At 34.6% G+C, this 21,504-nt stretch overlaps 1 protein-coding gene across 6 annotated transcripts in view; it reads left to right on the top strand.

Annotated features, from left to right (window-relative positions):
* Itsn2 (intersectin 2) overlaps window positions 1–21,504 on the top strand; it is a 126,648-nt gene that overhangs the window by 44,870 nt on the left and 60,274 nt on the right. For 5 of the 6 annotated variants that reach the window (XM_071601381.1, XM_071601382.1, XM_027937896.2 and 2 more), the window contains 6 exons: window positions 579–664; window positions 1,351–1,613; window positions 2,599–2,748; window positions 4,486–4,626; window positions 6,107–6,194; window positions 12,246–12,385. In XM_071601381.1, coding sequence (XP_071457482.1) covers window positions 579–664; window positions 1,351–1,613; window positions 2,599–2,748; window positions 4,486–4,626; window positions 6,107–6,194; window positions 12,246–12,385 — 868 coding nt within the window. Of the gene's footprint in view, window positions 1–578; window positions 665–1,350; window positions 1,614–2,598; window positions 2,749–4,485; window positions 4,627–6,106; window positions 6,195–12,245; window positions 12,386–13,580; window positions 13,662–21,504 lie in introns of all 6 variants that reach the window. The other variant, XM_071601384.1, reaches the window with a different exon arrangement.

Genomic DNA, 21,504 nt, shown 5'->3' with positions numbered 1-21,504 from the left:
GGGTTCATGCGTAAGGCATGGGTTCGATTCTCAACACCACATAAAAACAAAATAAAGATATTGTGTCCACCTACAACTAAAAAATAAATATTAAAAAAAAAAGAGAGAGAGAGAGAGAGAGCAACTTGCCCAAGAATAGCAATTAGTTTGCTGGGTGCAGTAGAGAGTAATCCCAGTGGCTTGAGAGGCTGAGGCAGGAAGATCTTGAGTTCAAAGCTAGCCTCAGCAACTAGCAAGGCCCTAAGCAACTCAGTGAGACCTTGCCTCTAAATAAAAAGTGCTGGGATATGGCTCAGTGGTAAAGTACCCCTGGGTTCAATCCCTGGTACCCCCCCGCGCCGCCCCCCCCCCCCAAAAAAGAATAGCAGTTAGCTGAACCATAATTTGAATTCAGATCTCTGGCTTGAAATCCATATACTGCTCGCTGTACATTGTAACTATAAACCATACTTTGTTTTAAATATCTTTAACAGTATTCTAAATATTAATTTGTAATAATCATTGGTAGTTTATATTATCTTGCCTGAAAATTCCCAGACTGCATGATATTAAATTTGTTTGTTATTTGCTTTTCTTAGAGGAGGAAAGCAAATTGATTCTATTAATGGAACTCTGCCTTCTTATCAGAAAGTGCAGGAAGAGGAACCTCAGAAGAAATTGCCAGGTATCATTGAATGTCTGAGTTGTATGTTTATAGTGAGTTCTTTAAAGTTTTACTTTGAAATGTAGATGCATATTTAGAATTTTTGCATTCTTTAAATTTCATATTGCTATATGAGAAAACTATATGATGAATGAGATGAATTTTGATGTCAATAAAATTTAGCTAGGCAAAATGAGAAGACTGAAGGAAGAAGAGACAGTGTCCAAGTTAGGGTGTTTCTCCCACTTAGGCAGGATTAGTAGAGCAAACTTTGTGATGAAATCTTTAGCATTAACTTTTTTTTTAAAGATATTGGTTGAAAGAGTACATATGTAACTGTTTTAAAATATTTAAAAGTTAATGAACATGTATCAAACAAAACAAAGGTATATAGCCACACAGCTTTCATTGTCCTAGAAGAAAACTCTGAGAAAAAAGCTAAAATAGTATTTAATTGACAAGGATAGTAAAAATTATTTTTCTCTTGGATGAATTCAAACATAAAATTTGTTTGTTTGTTTGTTTTTGAATGAATATATTTAGAAGTAAATATTTTCCAGTTTACATTTGAATTAAAATTATTCTTAGGAGAAGTAGCCAAAGAATGAGAGCACACAAATGATCACAAGGTGCAAGTATGTTGAACTAGATTACAGGTCCTATAGGCTCTTGCTGAGTGGGGACAGCTGACAGTGTGCCTTCTTTAGTTACCTTTGAGGACAAGCGGAAAGCCAACTACGAGCGAGGGAACATGGAACTGGAGAAGCGTCGCCAAGCCTTGATGGAGCAGCAACAGAGGGAGGCAGAACGTAAAGCCCAGAAAGAAAAGGAGGAGTGGGAACGAAAGCAGAGAGAATTACAAGAACAAGAATGGAAGAAACAACTTGAATTAGAAAAGCGCTTGGAGAAACAGAGGGAATTGGAGAGACAACGGGAGGAAGAAAGGAGAAAAGAGATAGAAAGAAGAGAGGTTATTTTTAAGTTATTTTATTTCCTAAGAAATCTTTCATTTAATAAGAAATTACATTTCATGTAACAAAAACATGTTTTTTTTGTTTGTTTGTTTTTTGCATTTTTATTGTACCTTTTCCTCTGCATCATTTCATTCTAAAAGATAGGAATCTCCCTTCCTTTAAGAAGGGAAAGAGGACCCTTTCATGTAAGGGCTTTTCAAGGCTGCTAAGTGTAGAGACAACCACTCTGCAGTTGATAGCTCAATCAAAAGAGAATTAACTGTCCTTCCTGAGTTGAGTGAGGAGCTAAGGATAGTGGGGAGCGAGGAGTCAGACTGAGCCAAGACGTTAGATGAAAGCAAGTTTAGGATTCAGATTTTACAATTTAAGGAATTGGAGGAACAGAAGGACAAGAGTGGGAAGGTGAGGGTCTAGAAAGAAATCAAGAGGGTGGCCTTGTGTAGGTGCTCAGGATAGTGTCATATGGGATCCCTGGGAGGTTTGACTGTGTATTAAAGGGTGAGGAATGAGCACTGTAAATTATGGTGCACTGAAAAAATGTAAATAGGTATTTTTTTCTCCATAGAAGAATAGAGATGTTATTATTCCTCTTACCATTTGTATTTATGAAGTGTCATTTTTGCTCTTAAGAGAAAAATTCCTATATTTAAATGATGGTCCAGTGAAGCAATCAGTGATGGCTGTAGCTCAGTGGTAGAGCACTTGTTTTGCGCGTGTGAGGCACTGGGTTCGATCCTCAACACCACATAAAAATAAATAAAGATATTGTGTCCATCTACAACTAAAAATTATTTTTTTAAAAAAGGTGATGGATAAAGTAGTCACTTTGGTGGGAGTCTTTAGACCTATTGATAAAGCTAGATTTGCCTACCTAATCTTTAGACACTGTGGCCTATGAAGTGCTGAACACTGTCATACCTTCAGTTTCTGAAAGATGCAAAGTTTTTAATTTAAAATTTAACTTTAATTCATTATTCTCAGGCAGCAAAACAGGAACTTGAACGACAACGTCGTTTAGAGTGGGAGAGAATTCGTCGACAGGAGCTTCTCAATCAAAAGAATAGAGAACAGGAAGAAATTGTCAGGTTAAACTCTAAAAAGAAGAGTCTTCATCTTGAGTTGGAAGCACTGGTATGGCTAAAGTTTAATGGAATTTATTTGAATGATGCTAAAGTTACCTGTTGAAAAATACAATTGTTTTTAAAAATCATATCTCATAAATAAATTTTGTTTAATGTAATTACTAGTTTTATTTTCAGATGTACTTTCAATAGATTTGACAGTATAGTTTACTAAAAAAGGCTAGAGATTCAAAATGCTGAGAATTCTGTTAAAATTTTAGTTTAGATGCTGGGCAAGACATTTTCTTCCTCTGTGTCTCAACCTTGCCTATGTATAAAATAAAGAGTGTACTAATTCATTAATTTTTAGCTTTCAAATCAGTCTCTAGAAGAAAGCCTACAAAGGATACTACCCAACAGATGGCTCTATATTTATCTGCTTTATTTTTATTAGCGTTTTATCTAGGATTTGGTTGGATAAAAGGATTCTTTTGAGCTGGGAATGTAGCTCAGTTATAGAGTCCTTGCCTAACATGCAAGGCCCCAAGTTCAAACCCCAGGAAGGAGGTGGGGGAGTCTTCCTTTGTTAAAAAGAAAAATGACTTAAAAATTGTTATCTAAATGGTCTCTTAAAATTACTTCCAGTTCTATATGCAGAGTTTAGAAAGGTCCAGAACCTGTACTTAGACATATTGAAGATTGTAGTGTGAGCTCTAGGAAGGATACAGCATATTTAGTGTGTATTCCTCAAATATGAAACAATCTTCAGTAAAACTTCCATTATTTATGATTTTTAACCAGAGATCACATTTCTCCTCACTCTATTGGTTTGTTAGGGCTACCATAAGAAAATACTACAGGTTAAGTAGCTTAAATAGCAGAAATTTATGTTTTTCACAGTCCTGGAAGTTAGCAGTTGAATATCAAGGTGTCTGTGGGTTTAGTTTCTCATGAGGTCTCTCTGGCTTGCTGGTGGCTACCTTATTCCTGTGTTCATAGTCTTTTCCTCTGTGCATGTGCATATCTATTATGTTTTGTGTCTAGATGTTCTCTTATAAGGACACTAGTCAGATTGGATTAGGACCTGCTCATATTACTTCATTTGACCTTAGTTACCTTTTTAAAGATTCTTTCTCCAAGTATAATCATATTCTGATGCACCAGGGTTAGGACTTTAAAGAATTTTGTAAGGGACACGATTCAGCCTATAACGCCTCAACTCACCCTTCTTCTTAGGCCCCATTGAAAATTTCTTATTTTCCTCTCCCTCCTCAGAAAAGAAAGGGGAAGAGAGGTTACTCATTGATTAAGGAACGGAGTACTATTATAGGAAAAGAGAATTGTTTTCAAAAAGGTTCTCTTAGATACTGTTTAACTAGAGGAAATTAGACAATAATATTGAGAGTAGGAATAAAAGCTCAGAGAAGGTAATGCTAAATGTTACATATAAACGTTTATTCCTTCTCATTATTCTTTGAAATTATCTCTGATATTAATATTTTAAGTATATGCCTAAGTGCTGAATTCAGAAAAATACTAAGTATATTTGTGCTTTCTCATCTTAACGTTTGATCTCTTATGCTCTGAGAATGATGTATTTTCTTCCAATACTTCTCTTGAGTTAACAGATGCAACTCTACAACATATTTCACTTGGTTTTAGACCTTTATTTCAGAGTGAGTATAAATAATAAGTGGCATTTAAAATTTTAACTAAAAACAAATTTTATCCTGGTAGAACATTTCCTTTTAGCACTTTATGTAAATATACACAACCTTATACATATGTTTGTATGGTCTTCCTCCAGAATGGCAAACATCAGCAGATTTCAGGCAGACTTCAAGATGTCCGACTCAGGAAGCAAACACAAAAAACTGAGCTGGAAGTTCTAGATAAGCAGTGTGACCTGGAAATAATGGAAATCAAGCAGCTTCAACAGGAACTTCAGGTAAGTCCTTTGTTGATAAATTGTCCATAAATGTGTAGTTATTCACAGTTCTTCCAATAGTGTGATTGCACTTTTGGGGATCATGAGCCCCTTGGAGTCTCTGGTAAACCTGTAATGTAAATATACACAACCTTATACATAATATCAGAAATCGTATGTCTCCTAAAACTCTGCTAGACATCCAGTTAAGTTCTGCTTAATATTTATATGTAAATGGACATTTACCACTTTGAGTTTTAACTCTTTTGTAAAAGAAAAAAATGTATGTATATATTTGTCTTGGTCTATTCATGCTGTTATCAGAATATCTTAGACTGGGTAAGTTATAATACCAGAAACTTATTGCTAATAGTTATAGAGGCTGGAAATTTGAAGACCAAGGCACTGTAAGTCAGTGTCTGGTGAGTTTACTCTCTGCTTTGAAGATGTCATCCTGCACTTCCTCACATGGCAGATGGGGCAGGGCAGCTCCCTTCGACTTGTTTTATTATAAGAACACTAATCCCATTCATTAGGGAAGAGCTCTCATGATTTAATCACCTCATAAAATCCTACCTATTAGCACAATTGCATTGGGGGTTAAGTATCAAAATATTAACTTTGGAGAGGACACCAGCATTCATACTGTACCATACATTAAAGTAAGTTTATAGCTACCTTGAAACTTCGACATACTCTTTCCAGAATTGTGGTAAGAATGTTAAGTATGTCCCTCAAAAACCTGGTAATTCTGTTCTTTTGTGCAGTAGGGTGTGTGTGATTCAAGAACTATTTTTGCAGAATAAGGATTCTAAGAAGCATTCATGTCTAGATAGTCTTCTTACCCCATTTCTCTTACTGTATGGTCTGACAATCAGTCTTTTCCCTGTGTCACAGCATATATAAACAAAAGCCAGAAAACATTTCATGTCTATCTAAACCTGTTTCCCTTGTTCTCCCTGAATTTTTGGTCCTTTTTTTTTTTTTTAAGAGAGAGATAGAGAGAATTTTTTTTTAATATTTATTTTTTAGTTCTCGGCGGACATAACATCTTTGTTTGTATGTGGTGCTGAGGATCGAACCCGGGCCGCACACATGCCAGGCGAGCGAGCTGCCACCTGAGCCACATCCCCAGCCCTTTTGGTCCTTTTTTGATAATCACACAGGCAGCACTCTGGAGTGTCGTGCTCTGGTACAGGTGCCAGAGGCACCCCTTATGCTCTGCTCACATTAGAAAGCTGAAGATTGTAGACTTCTAGACATACCCTCTTGATGTGGCTTCTTTATTGCCTTTTTATCTCATCCAGTTATAAATGGATGTTTAAGTGTTTGCTTTTTAGTCCTGCATAGTTCTATTCTAGTTTGTTCATAAACTAGAAGCATGTTATAATTATGTATTATCACTGTACTAATTTCATAAGTGATTAAATCATGTTTAAAAGTTTTCAAAAAATTCTTGGGTATTACAACCTTAATTAGATATAATTTTTCTTTTTATAAGGAATATCAAAATAAACTTATCTATCTGGTACCTGAGAAGCAATTATTAAATGAAAGAATTAAAAACATGCAGCTCAATAACACACCTGGTAAGTCTCTAGTTTTGTTTATTCTTTACTGAATGATTGTATCATTTTGTGTGTGTGTATATATATATATCACATTTTCCTTATCTATTCCAGTCACTGATGAGCACTTAGGCTGGTTCCATAGTTTGGCTATTATGAATTGTGCTGTTATAACCATGGGTATGCATGTATCACTATAGTATGATGACTTTTTTTCTTTAGGATAAATACCAAGGCTGGTTGTTCCATATCTAGTCTTTTTTTTTTTTTAAATCAGAGATTGAACTCAGGCACTCAACCACTGAGCCACATTCCCAGCCCTATTTTGTATTTTATTTATTTAGAGACAGAGTTTCACTGAATTGCTTTGGGCCTTGCTAAATTGCTGAGGCTGGTTTTGAACTTAAGATCTTTCTGTGTCAGCCTCCCTAGCCGCTGGGATTGTAGGTGTGTCCCATGCCTGGCATACCTAGTCTTTTGATGAATGGTGAACCTCCATATTGATCCCATAGTGGTTGTACTAATTTACAATCCCACCCAAAGTGTAAAAGTGTTTATTTTTCTCCACATCCTCTCCAGCATTTATTATTATTTGTATTCTTGATGACTCCCATTTTGACTGGAAGTATTATTATTAAAAAATATCATTATTCTGGGCTGGGATTGTGGCTCAGTGGTAGAGTGCTCACCCATCATGTGCGAGTCCCTGGGTTCGATCCTCAGCACCACATAAAAATAAAATAAAGATATTGTGTCCAACTACAACTAAAAAATAAATATTAAAAAAAATCATTATTCTGTCATAAATAATATTTTTTCCAATAAGTTAAATTTTCAAAATAATATGGAAAATATTATTATAGATAATAGAGCACTTTTGTGATAAAATGAAACGTAATTATTGTATGTCTTCCTATATTGATATTTTTATTTTTTATAATTTAAATATCAAATAAGATATTTCATTATTGATAATGCTGATGTTGGACACATGGTTTATCTGAGAGTGTACAACTGCATCTATAAAACATTTCCTGGAAAGTTCAGTCTCTAGAAAGCAAAGGCTAGGAAAAATCTAGGTTATACATGCTCAGGTTCTTATTTTCAGCCTCCCAATTTATGAAAGGGTAGAAAGAAGCTGTGAATATTGTGCCAATTTCTTCACATGGAAGAAACACCAGAATAAAAAGTTTATTTTTGTGAACTATTCTTAGAATTGTCAGTTGCCTTCTACTGATAGGGTTTATTCATATCTCCTCTCAGACTGTCTTCTTTGCATCTGATTCTTTTCTGCTCAAACTATATTACCCCGCTAACCGGGCACAATTGTATACACCTATAATCCCAGCAACTTGGGAGGCTGAAACAAAAGGATCACAAGTTAGAGGCCAGCCTCAGCAACTTAGTGAGGCTCTCAGCAAATTAGCAAGACCCTAATGAAAATAAGAAAATAAAAAAGACTGAGGATACAGTTGAGAGGTAAAGTGCTCCTTGGTTCAATCCTTTCTACCATAGTAATAATAATAACAACAACAGCAGCAGCAACAACTATATTAGTCTCCTACTGTGTCCCTCCATGGATATTCCAAAGGTAGTACAAGTCACCCCTCTTGAACTGTGCAATGAAAGAAATATATCATCAACATCATTGTTGTTGTCATTGTTGTTGCTGTTTGTGCTGTGAATGCAGCAATGTTTACTGTATTTTATTTGGAACCTGGTAGAACTACTCTTCTCTGTGGAATATGATCCATTCAGCTTTATTTATCCATACTCCAGTTAAAAATACGAAGCTTTTGTTTGGGAGTTAAATAGTACCCTGTATCCTTTTGATTCTTCTCTTCATAACAGTTACTATTTATGATTACTGACCGTTTGTCAGATACCGTGCTAGGCAGTTTTCATGCATTATTTTTTTAATCTGTGCAACAACCCTGTAATATAGTAATTCCTATTGTGCAGTGCAGGAAAACTCAGCTTCAGAGAGACTAAAGAGTTAATCAAGATTGTTTAGTGGTATTACTCAAATTCATGTCCATCTGACTCTAAAGTCACTATACTATCACATTGTCTTCCACTGATCTAATGTAGTGTTCATATACAGTTAAATTTGGTATTAAAACATGCATTATTAGTGATGCCCATTGTTATGAACAAAGAAGAAATATTTAGCTATAAAATTTTACTGATAGACATAAAACATTTCTGAATAAAAAGAGACAGTTTATGTTCATGAATGAACTTGCTCAGTGCAGAAGTACTATGCCAGTTCTCTCCTAATTCATCCATACATTCAGTTCTATTCAGGTTTCTTTAAATGAAATTTGGCAAGATACTTCACAACCTCACTTAAAAAAAATTGTAGAAGATTGAGAAAGACTTGGGGAAAAAAAAAAAAAACATGGACAAACTGGGTGTAGTGGTGCACGCCTCTAATCCCAACAACTCAGGAGGCTTAGGCAGGAAGATCCAAGTTTGAGGCTAGCCTTAGCAACTTAGAAAGAACCTATTAAAATACAAAAGGGCTGGGCATGTAGCTTGTAGGACAGCATACCCCTGAATTTAATCCCTACTACCATCAAAAAAAAAAAAAAAAAAGAACTGGACTTGTAGCTCAGAGGTAGAATTCTTGCCTTGGATGTGTGAATCTCGGTGTTTAAGCCTCAGTACCACCAAAAAACCCTTCTTTACAGCAAAGGAAAAAATCAAGAGCATGAAGAGAGTCTACAGAATGGGAGAAAATCTTTACCACCTGTACTTCAGATAAGGCATTAATTTCTATGATATACAAAGAACTAAAAAAAAAAACCACCAGGGCTGGGGCTGTAGCTCAGTGGCAGAGCATTTGCTTAGCATGTGTGAGGCACTGGGTTCTATCCTCAGCACCACATAAAAAAATAAATAAAATAAAGGCATTCTGTTCATCTACAACTATTAAAAAAAAAAACCCAAATAAAACAATAAATCAGTAAATGGGCAAAGGGACTAAACAGACACTTCTCAAAAGAAGTAATATGGTCAACAAATACATGAAAAAATATTTAACATCTCTAGCAATTAGAGAAATGGAAACTAAAACTACACTGAGATTTCATCTCACTGTAGTCAGAATGACAGTTATCAAGAGGCTGGGATCGTGGCTCAGTGGGAGAGCACTTGCCTGGCATGTGTGAGGGTTCAATTCTCAGCACTGCATATAAATAAATAAAGATCCATTAACAACTAAAAAAAAAAAAAGGAGAGAACACAAGTCACAATAAATGTGAGTGAAGATGTGGAAGAAAAATTTAACTCATACATTGCTCATGGGACTACAAATTGCTGCAACCACTCTGGAAAGCAGTGTGGAGATTCCTTAGAAAACTTGGAATAGAACCATCATTTGACCCAGTTATTCAACTCCTTAGCATATACTCAAAAAAAAAAAAAATCAGCATAATCCAGGGACCTCAATATTGGTAGCAGCCCAATTCACAATAGCAGTGTTTATAGCAGCTCAGTTCACAATAGCAAATCTATGGAACCAACCTAGGTACCCTTCAACAGATGAGTGGATAAAGAAAATATGGTATTTATACCCCAATAGAATATTACTCAGCCATAAAAAAGAATGAAATGATGGCATTTGCTGGTAAGTGGATGAAACTGGAGTCTGTCATGCTAAGTGAAATAAGCTAGTCCCCCCAAAACAAATGCTAAATGTTCTCTCTGATATGTGGATGCTAACCACATCCCCCCACGGTGGGGGAAGAATAGAAGTCCATTGGATTAAACAAAGGGGAATGAAGGGAAGGGAGGGGGATAAAAAATGAAAGACAGTGGAATGAATCTGACATAACTTTCCTATGTACATATATGAACACACCACAGTGAATCTCACCATCATGTATATCCATAAGACTGGGGTCCTAATTAGAATAAGATGTACTCCATGCTTGTATAGTTTTTCAAAGTGCACTCTACTGTCATGTGTAACTAGAAAGAACCAATAAAAATATTTTAAAACCAATAATAAAAATGGGCAATAGATACTTGTAAAGATGCTCTATGTTACAAATAATGGGGAAATGAAATCAAAACTACATTAAACTGTTATTATTATAATGGATGTTATCTTAAGAAATGACTGTGAAGAAAAGGGAACCCTTGTACTCTGTTGTTGGAAAAGTAAATTGGTGCAGCCGTTTTGAAAAATAGGAAATTCCTCAAAAAATTAAAAAGAGAATGGCCATGTGACCCAGCAGCCTCACTTCTGAGTATATGTTTGAAGGAAATAAAAATCACTGTTTCAAGGAGATGTCTGTATTCTCATGTTCACTGCAGCATTATTCACCACAGCCAAGATATGGAAACAACTTATATGTCCATCCACAGATAAATGGATAAGGAAAATGTGATGTGCGCCAGTACACACACACCTCACATAAACTATGGAATATTATTCAGCTGTGAAAAAAGAAAATCCTCCCATTTGTGACACACATGAGTGCCCTTGGATGATATTATGCTAAGTGAAATAAGCTAGGCCTGGAAAGACAAAGACTGCATGATCTCACATGTGGAATTTAAAAATGTTGCACTCAGAAAAAGAGTAGAAAGGTGGTTATCAGGGTCAGAGAGTAGGGAAGATGTTGGTCAAAGGGTACACACAATTAAAGATGAATAAAGTTCTGGAGACCTAATATATAGTATGATGACTAGCTAATAATAATGTATTATATACTTAAAGTTTGCTAGGGAAGTAGACTTTAGTGCTCTTTCTGAAAGAAAAAGGTAACTATAGATGGATAGTAACCCTGGATATGATGTGATGGATATGTTAATTTGCTGCACTGAAGTAATCATTTCACTATCAAAGCATCATATTGTATACTTTAAATATAGACAATAAATTTTTTAACAAATGTGTTTATCCTTTTGCAGAGCAATTCTTTACTATCTAGTCTTATAAAACACTTAGACATGTGCATTAAAATGTGTACAGGGGTATTTATTGCAGCATTTTTATGTAATGGTAGAAAATTAAAAACAATCTAAATGATAATTGAAAAAGGAAATGGTTGCATTAAAGAGGGAATGGCCATAATGTAGACTACGATGGAGTAGTTTTAAAGACTATTAGATCTGTATGTCCTGCTTGATGATATAACTTAAAAACAAGTTGCAGAGTAGTGTAAACAATATATTCCTACTAAAACCCATGGAACCAGGCGTGATGGCATACACTTGTAATCCCATGTTACTCAGGAGCTTGAGGCAGAAGAGGGCTGGGTACCCCTGGGTACAATCCCTTGTATGTCCAAAAAAAGATTGACTGTGCACATATGTAAGAATAAGTGCTTACAAAGGGAATAAGCTGGGCTTTGAGCTGAAGGAATACTTTTAGCTTTTTACTCTAATGCTTCATTTGATTTAAATTATACTTGATTTCTATATTTTAATACAGTTTAAAAATATACATTTGAATAGTAATTTTTTAATATAATTGACATTATAGATTTGTCCCTGGTTTCTCTATCCTTGTGTGAGCATGTAAAAAAATCATATAAAATAGAGACCCCTGTTCTTACCTCCTAAAATAATGTTACTAAATAATCCAGTTGGTAATATGTATTGAGTCCTTGCTGTGAATATTCCCCAGTTCTTGGGAACCTTATGAATAAATAGAAAGCTATTTTAGCAAAACATGTTATTAATTGAGTAATCAGTGTAGGCTGGAAACTATGCTTGGGTTTTATTTCCATCACCACATTTAATGAGATGGATGGTGTGATGCCCATCGAGTAGAAAAAGATGTGAGGACCAGATTGGTGAAACACTTTATCCAAAGTAGAGTTTCACTTCAGTTCCTGGTCTTTTTGAGTACAAAACCAATGCTTGGTACCCATTTCCTCTGAGGATCTTCCCAGTATATGATCTGGGAAGAAATGACCACTGAGTGTTTTCTCCTTCATTAGTCACATAATATGGGTACATCCTATGTATTTCTAAGTTAGCCAGATAGTAAATGACATACTGGTAACAACATAGGAAATTCTACCAAATGTAACTGTCTTGATGTTTGTATTTCAGATTCAGGGATCAGTTTACTTCATAAAAAATCTTTAGAAAAGGAAGAATTATGCCAAAGACTTAAAGAACAATTAGATGCTCTTGAAAAAGAAACTGCATCTAAACTTTCAGAAATGGATTCATTTAATAATCAATTGAAGGTATTTGTCCTCTATTATATTCATTTTGAGGTAGCTGCCTTCTCACCTTCCTTATTTTGATTGAATAGAATGAATAGCTAAAGCTGTTATTGCTATATGTTATTGCTATTATGTCATTTCATAATTTATGTTATGATTTTCAACTATACCAGAATTGCAAGATAGTTTATAATGTTCTCTAAAATGTTACATTGTATCATAAAAAATATGTCATTTACCATATTATTTACCAATTTTTGATGACTTTGTTGTCTTTTTGTTGGCATCTATACATTTCAAGAACAATTACCTTTGTCAGTATTACAAAACTGTTGTCAGTCAAGATGATCTCAGGCAATGTTCTAAAATGGAAAATATGGAAACTTTAAAAAATAGTTCTGGTATACATTTTAATTAGGATCCCAGTCTTGTGGTTGGATTAAAAAAAATAGTTCTGGTGGTAGCGGCTCTTTTAACATGCTAAATTATTATTATTATTTTGTTAAAGTATAATTTGATTATCCTTTATGAAATAATGCAATGATCAAGCAGAATCTAGCACTTTTGCATGAAAAGTTAAATTCTTTCTAGCCAGAGGAATGAGAAGTTATACTCCATTTTATGGATGATGTGTCAAAATGTATTCTTCTGTCACATATAACTAATTAGAACAAATTAAAAAAAGAAGTTAAATTCCTGATTCATTGTTTGTGTCAATGGCAGAGCAGATGTTCAAAGCACACTGAGTGCTTATCTTTCTGTGTAATGTTAGTTGTATATGAAGCCATATCTATGAAAAAGAGATAATAGAAGCTAAAAACCAGACTTTTAGCACAAAATTCATATTTGGAAATAGTCTTAGTTATTATTTTGTTAACTGGGCATAAAGTTTTCAGAGCATAAAGTATATAGCATAAAAAGTTATTTCTTTGGTTTTTATCTTGCTGACTTTATTTAAAATAACATTAACACTAATTATGGAGTAAACAACATGATAAAGAAAACACCATGGTGGCTTCAGTTAAGAAGGAGAAACTTGAGGTGAATAATGTTAATAATGTACTTTACACAGCATATCCTATATAACAATTTTTAAAGAAAACAAAATAACTTGTCATTGATGGTCAAACAAACCAGCCAAGTTATCTTCCCTACGTTTTAATTTTTTTTAATTTGTACATAGTTTAACTGGCTTTTTGTCTGCCTTATCTTACAGTGTGGGAATATGGATGACTCTGTTCTTCAGTGCCTTTTGTCTCTGCTAAGCTGTCTCAACAACCTCTTCCTCTTACTTAAGGTTATTTTCTAATATCTAGCTCCTTTTTTTTTTTTTAGTTACATTACTATTTTCTTTTTTCTTTTTAACTAGACTATTCTTTGCCTTTAAGTATCTTTGTTTGAAATAACATACAATAAAGAATTTTTCTTTCTGCTTGCTTGAATATCCTTCTGCTGTCTTACTGCCTGTTTGAGTCTAATGCCAGAAATCAGGAAGATTACACACAGTTACCTTTCTCATGAGGAGCCAACTGGTTCTCCTGCATCATCCCCAGGAGTGGAACTAACTCATGGGATGATTACTAATTCAACTCAAAGGAAAACAAGGGAATGTGAGATTAAATCACTTTCCCCATATCACTGAGAACCATTGTTTAAACTTATACCTTCTGAAATCTAGGGTATAGTTACATGTATAGACTAGGCTGCATCCTACTTCTACTATAAGTAAAAGTTTTAAAGAACCACTAATATGGGGCAGTTTTACTTAGGTCTAGTTACCAGGCTTCATATTTAGATATGCTTGGACTCTAGCTAAAAATATTTCAATTATTTATGTAAGTTATTTGCTTTCCCATGTATAACACAACAGAGTATTGAAAATGCTCAATAAATTCTTCTTTAACATGATTTAAAGAAAGGTGCTTTATTTATATTTACCACTTATTTACCCTAGTATATTTTAACTGCACATTCTACTTGATACTAAAATGGGTGGAAACAGGCAGTTGCACATATATTATGCAGTGAAAACCAGAACATTGTAATATAGCTGATTTGTTACCTGAGCAAAGGTAGGGCACTTTGGAAAGTTGGCAGTAGCATCGGCCCCATTTATTAGCCTTTATGTTTATAGCATGACTGGCCAGATTATCTGGTTTTCGAATTTTTGCTACAGATTGCACAGAAACTTAAACCTGAGTTTTTCTGTAAATTGAGATACAATGATGATTTGTGGACTGTGTTTACTCACATAGTTTGATTCTTTCAGTTCGCATTTGATTCTCTACAGGCCAGCAGATTTTTCTTGTCTCTTGTTTTACTTTCTTCCTTTTGCTTCCTGCCTTCTAGTCTTTTACTGCTTATTGTTAATTTCATCAGAGGCAATTTAGGAAAATACAAGGATGAAAATATTCTGTCAGAGTGATCAGGAGACTTGACTGTGTTATCATAGAAAGCAAGAAAAGAGGTCTTCTGTAGTCATTGTAAAATGATACAGAGTGATCAGAGAGCAGTATTGAAAAGTATCTGTTGACTGTCAACAAGGAGGCTTTGAAGATCTTGCTGAAAGTGCCATTTCAGTTGAGTGATAAGCAGAATGTGGATTGCAGTGGATGGGGAATGAATGGGAACAGAAGAAGGATTAAGTGAGTAGGAACAACTCTGAGGAGCAGGAAGAGAGCATGGAGTGAACAGAGAACTGGAGGGAGTTGGTGGTAGGGGGTCAGGGGGAGCTTTAAAGAAAGACTTGAGAGGAAAGGAGGGAAAGGGAGATGGAGATTGAAGTTAAAAAATGGTGATAATTGAAAGAGCATGGTCCCTGAGGAAGTAGATATAGAATCCAGAGCATAGATTAAAGGAATATCTAAAAAAATATTTTCAGTGTTGCATACAGGAGAAAGATATATATGAATGCAACTAAACTCGTTGGTGGAGAGTAGAAAATTGACAGATTCAAGATTTAAAGTTAGAAGTGAATTGTACCATCACAAAAAATGTGTCTGGGTGAGTGAGGAAATGGAATAACACCTTAGACCTGAATAAGGGGGGTATAGATACAAGAAGTGTTGCTGATTTGAGATGGACAGCTGAGGGACTTCTGGTCTGATGGCTTGATGAAGCAGGGTTTTAGCTGATAGTGAAGAGAATGATGGAAGGTGAAAGATGTTTCAGGAAAGAGAAGTAGGCATAAAATAGACATATAGAGTGAGGGTGGTGCAGGCTTGATAGAGAAAAACAGTGTTTTGAGCTATGTTAGTTGCCCCTTTGAAGTTGAAGGTCACACCTAATTGAATGATTTTTCTCTGTTAATGTTCAGCTGCTTAGATATAAGCACAGAGAAGTCTGATGAAGTGGGTTTGGAATTTTAATAGACATGGGCCAAGAGGAAGGGACAAGGGAATCACAGATCTTAACATAAGAATTATGATAAAAGATGAACTCTGAAATATGAACCAGATATGATAGGAAGGGAGTGCTGATGAAGAGAAAATGATGAGGTCAACAGAATGGAGGACTCAAGTTAAAAATTTGTTTAAATGCCTATACCAGGTATAAGAAAAGATCAAAGGCTAAGAACTTATGCTTGAGAAATGGGGTGTTTATCAGTGGTAATTCTGTTTCTGATGGTGATAAGACTTGGAGTATACTATTGAGAATGGTAGATTAAATGGAATAAAAAGGTCATTGGTGAAGAGATAGCCTCATAATTGAGGGTTGGGCCAGGTGGGTAGGGGACTGCTGAGGATGGAACCCAAGCTTCACACATCCTAGGCAAGTGCTCTATCACTGAGCTATACTGCCAGCCCTAAAGTTGAGGTTTTGATTGAGTCATCTATCTATGTGTAGGATGAGTGAATGAGGATCAGTGACCAGGTGATCAATAGGTGACAATAAAAACGAAGGGAGAGAGTGATATTGCTGGATAGTATGAGTCTCAGAAAAGCATCTAGTTTATAAGAGTCTAGGAATGGCAGTGAACCAGCAAGGAAAATGCTACAGTTTTTCCCTGGCCCTGATGTGAATAGATTATGAGAGATCAGCTAAGAAGGTAAGGAAATTTCCATTCAGAGAAGAAGTGTTCATATGAGATCCCCTGGTCACAAAGAGCAAGTTCCAGGAGAGTGAAACTGTTGGGGAGATTATGTGTGAGGAATTGAGTCAGATCATGGGATAAACAGAGATGTGACTAAGAATGACAAGAGGGTTTTGGAGGAAGATAAGTACTTTGTTCTAATGCTGTGGCCCTTTGTGACAGTTGAGCATCTGGAGTGATTGATTTTTCCTTTAGGCTAATTGTAGTGAAAACAGAAGTATAACATTTAAAAATATTTATCTTAGAAAGTTATGTTTTATTTATTGACCGTGAAATATATATATACAGAATCAGTAATAATTTTTACTCTTTTAATCAAGTGATACCAGGACACATAGCAAAACCAGTAGGTTCAAAGGTGAAACATTGAACAGGCCATTATTCATTAAGAAAATTGAGGGGCTTGGGTTGTGGCTTGGTGGCAAAGTGCTTGCCTAACATGTGTGAGGCATGGGGTTCAATCCTCAGCACTACATAAAAATAAATGAATAAAATAAGAAAAAAAGAACATTTAAAAAAAAAAAGAAAGGGGCTGGGGCTGTAGCTCAGTGGCAGAGCCCTTGCCTAGCACGCGTGAGGAACTGGGTTTGATCCTCAGCACGACATAAAAATAAACAAATAAAATAAAGGCATTCTGTCCATATACAACTATAAAAAATTTTTTTAAGAAGAAAATTGATATGTTGTTCAGTAGTTAGCAGTCAAATGCAAAGAAAAAATGCTGGCCTAGAAATCTGAAAAAATGAGTTCTAGTCCTATCCATGCCATTGGCTAGTTGTGTATCCTCCAAATTTTGCTTTATTCATTTATAAAACAAAACTCACTCATTTATAAAACAAAACTCACTCCTCTCCCCTGTCTTTTTTGCAGGGTCTTATGATAATTAAAGGAAATAGCACACACAGAAGTGCTTTGTGAACTCTTATGTGCTGTACAAGTAGTTTTGTTATTCATTCAGGAAGAAGCTGTCCAGAATCTCCAAAATACCTTTAATGTGTTGGCAAGTCATCACTGCTGACTTTGTGTAATGACTGGGAAAATGCTTTTCCTTAGGGAATAGAATCTGTCAACATCAGAATTGCAGCTTCCAGTGGGCTAGGTCTTCTCCTATACTCCCAAGGATATGGGATAACCTATGTTAGTTACATCACTCCAGGTGGCAGATGAAATTTTGATTTACGCAGGTAACAATAAGACTAGTTTGGGAATGAGGAACACTAGTCCTTTGGATTGTAAATTAAAACTTAAATGAAGTATGTGCATTAGATGTTACAGAAAACATTTCCCAAACTCATAATGTAGTAATTAAGGAAGTATTTCCTTTCTTCCTTCACAGATTTTTAGGTTTGCCTTTGGAACCTCTTTTCTCCAAAATGGGATGTAATAGGAGGAAGTGAGAGCCTTAAGAACTGCAGGGAGACATATAAGAACTGCTGGATAGAAATAGAAACATAGAAACATAGAAAAATAGAAACATGGTTTCTAAAGCACAGCCTCTTAACCATTTTTATGCCATGGATTCTTTAGCAGTTTAGCAAAATCTCTAGACCATTTGTCGAAATAATATTTTAAATGCATAAAATGAAATAGGTAGGATTGTTTTTTTAAATTACAATTTATAAAATATTTTTTAAAACATTTTGATACATTTATATATATATATATGTGCTTCTATATTAATAAATAACAAGATCTAGTGTTAGATATACCATTTTTGAGACAAGAAATATGTATGTATCAAGTTATCTATGAAATAAAAATCTGATTTTTTTGGTGAAAAATGTCACAAATACAAGTAAGTAGTACTACTGTAGTAAGTTGCTTATATTTGAACTAGAAGAAAATCTATATTTCAGAAAAAAAATGGTGAAAGTTAAGATTAATTTGTGTTTCAGTTCATGGACCTAAATTTTGTTTAAAAAAACTAATACCATAAAAACTAAGTAGATCAATCTAACCAAGTGATCAAATGTAATATTGTCAAAGTGGGACAAACCAGTGTTGTGTTTCTCCTAATGGTGCAATATATCTGAGAAGAAGTCAACATCACTTCGATGCTACTTTTGCCAGAAATATATGAGTCCAAGTGTGAGGAAATGGAGAAACCACATTTTGGTTTGTTCTGTTAAACAGCTGATTAGCCCAACCATACTCTAAAGATGAGAATCTTGTAAAATGTGGAAAAACTCTTCCAGAGTAAAGGGAGCTAAAGAGCCGTGCTAAGAGGAGACGAAGGAGATGTGATAGCTAAGTGCAGTGTATGATCCTAGATTGGATCATGGATTTTTTTTTTAAAGTCATTACCAAAGCAGATATTTACAGTTAGGGAAATTTTTTAATATGAACTCTATATTAAATATGTCATGTTTAGTTTCTTTAGTTTGGTACTCGCATTCACATTGTAGATATGTAGGAAAATGAAGCATTTAGGGTGAAAGCAATCAGTGTCCACAATTTAGTTAATTTTCTGTAGTTTTGAAAGTTATTAAAAATAAAAAGAGAAAATTTAGAGTTAGGAAATACTCTCAAGTGTTTGTGAAACCTATAGAAGTATATTGTAAAGATATAAAGGTAATAAGTAAATTAGCCAAGGGCAAAAAACAGTGTTGAGAAATGGAAAAGAGACAGAATGTAAATGAGCTGATTCTTCATATTTCATATCAAGAGTAAATAACTTTTTCTAATTCACTAATCAAGTTATACTAACAATAGCAAGTATTTATTAATGGATTTCTCAGTCGTGGCACTATTCTAATATTAATTTATCTTAACCCTATCACAGAGGTACTGTTCTTGTTCACATTTTACATAGGAGCTAATTAAGAAAAAGAAGTCAATCTGCTCAATGTCACACAAACTAGTAAATGGCAGAGCCAAAATTCAATCCAGATAGTTAAGGTGTTACCTTAAGTGGTTATATTAGAGGAGAAAAGTGTTCTACGTAAGCTAGAAAAAGAATAGCATGATATCAATAAATAAACCAAAGACAGTAGAAGTAAATTAGTGAAATAGAAAACAAAGACATTTAATACAGAGAATCAAGAAAGCTAAAATTTGATCCTTTAAAAGACATAAGATGGGGCTAGGGTTGTGACTCAACAGTAGAGCGCTCACCTAGTACATGCGAGGCACTGGGTTCAATCCTCACCACCAAATAAATTAATAAAATAAAGGTATTATATCAACTACAACTAAAAAAAAATTTAAAAAAAGAATAATAAGATTAACAAACTTTTGGAAAGACCAGATTAAAAAAGAAAAAGCAGAGTAAAGAAAATTAGGAGTAGAAAGGAGATATAACTACATATACAACAAACACTAAAAGATAAGATAGTATGACACAATTTTACATACAAATATGAAAACTTAGGTGAAATGAGCAAGTTATAATTTTCCAAAAGTGACTCAAGAAGAAGCAAAATATCTAAATATTTCTGTCTATATTTAACATTTTAAATCTGTAGTTGAAAATGTTCCTTAAAAAAAGTATCCAGATCCAGTGATTTTACTAAAGGCAAGTAATTCCACTTGTTTGTAGCTGTTTCAGAATACACTTGTTTAGCTGTTTACACTTGTTTGAACTTAATATTCTCCTTATTTATGATTTCAACCAGTAATAATAGCTAATATTTTTGAGAATTTAACCATGAGTCCTTTGCTGTTGTAAGCACTTTACATGTATTAACTCATTGTATCCTCACAACTCTCTGAGGCATGTACAGATGAGGAAATTCTAACTTTCCTTAAAAAACAAAACAAAACAAAAAAACCCTGTTTCGTCATTGACAGAGCTTAATTTAAAACTCGGTGGTCTCAATATAGACTCATGCTTCTTATCACTAAACTACATTGCTTATCCATAGATTGTAGCCACTACATTTTTTGCTTTTTGATAGAATTTAGGGAAAAGTGCAACAAATAAAAACTGAAGCTGAGCACTATGGAAACTTTGCTGTGAATGCATTATTTATATCATTGACTTAAGTTGCAAGTATTTTTGCTCACACGTTTTGGATGAAGCCTCTGGACACAACATATACTTAGATTTACCATTTTAATCAAGTTGAAGTGGCTGACCTATAAAATAGTTTATTTCTGGAACAAAAAGAATCTTGTTTGGTTTTGGTTTGGAGTTTTGTTATTATGCGTTGGTCGATACCAAAAACATTTTTTACCACAACATTATACCTAAATATTGTCTTGGTCCCACTTTCGCTATGAAGTTTCTTTTGATTACTTTTAAGTTTTTTGTTTGTTTTCTCTTTCTTCCAACTTTTTGTTCTTCTCTCTTGTTATGGATTTTGTAGATTCCAAGCAAAAGAAATTCAGTTCAAAATGGATAAGCTAGCGAATGATTATTGAAAGAATATCAGGATGACTGAATTGTTAAAAGAGCTGCTGGACAAGGGCAATTCTGGTACACTGAGCAGTGGAATTGAAGAGTCCGTGTCCCTTATTCCCCTTCTCTCCGCTTCCATCTCTGGTCTTTTCTTTTTATATACATTAACTTAATTCCTGCCACTCATGGGTTTGCTTGGTAACCAAACATGTCCAGCTGTATTTTATCTCAGCTTAATGAGCCCAGAGAAAGGAAAGATTCTGGCCCCACTTGGTCCTTTAGACCAATCATTTTGTGCAGGGAGGTGAGGTACGGTGGTCGTTTAGAAAAGAGTAAATGATTGACCCTGGGTAGGAATGGGAAGACAGATCTGCCAAAATACATGGGATGGGGAGGGCAAGGAGATCAGCTTCCCAAAGGAAGAGTGCTGTAAGAAGGGGGAAAGAATACAAATTTCTGCTAAGGCACTTAACTATATTTCACATTTGACACTTTTCTCTGCTTTGAGATTATATGCTCTTTGAAGGGAAAGACTGTATACTTGGATGTCAAGCAACTTGGGATTGGATCCCCTTTTAATCCATTACAGTACTTTGCATACAACTAGATGCTCAATAAGTATTTCAATTCCTGTTTGGAATGCATTTCGTTATTTTGGCTTATTTTAGTCATGGTTTTAGGCAAACATTATCTTTTGCATTTTTAATT

This window comes from Marmota flaviventris, chromosome 14 (assembly GCF_047511675.1).
Source record: "Marmota flaviventris isolate mMarFla1 chromosome 14, mMarFla1.hap1, whole genome shotgun sequence".
Lineage (NCBI taxonomy): Eukaryota > Metazoa > Chordata > Mammalia > Rodentia > Sciuridae > Marmota > Marmota flaviventris.
The sequence above is the reverse complement of the archived record's forward strand: the minus strand, read 5'-3'. Positions and strand labels throughout refer to the sequence as shown.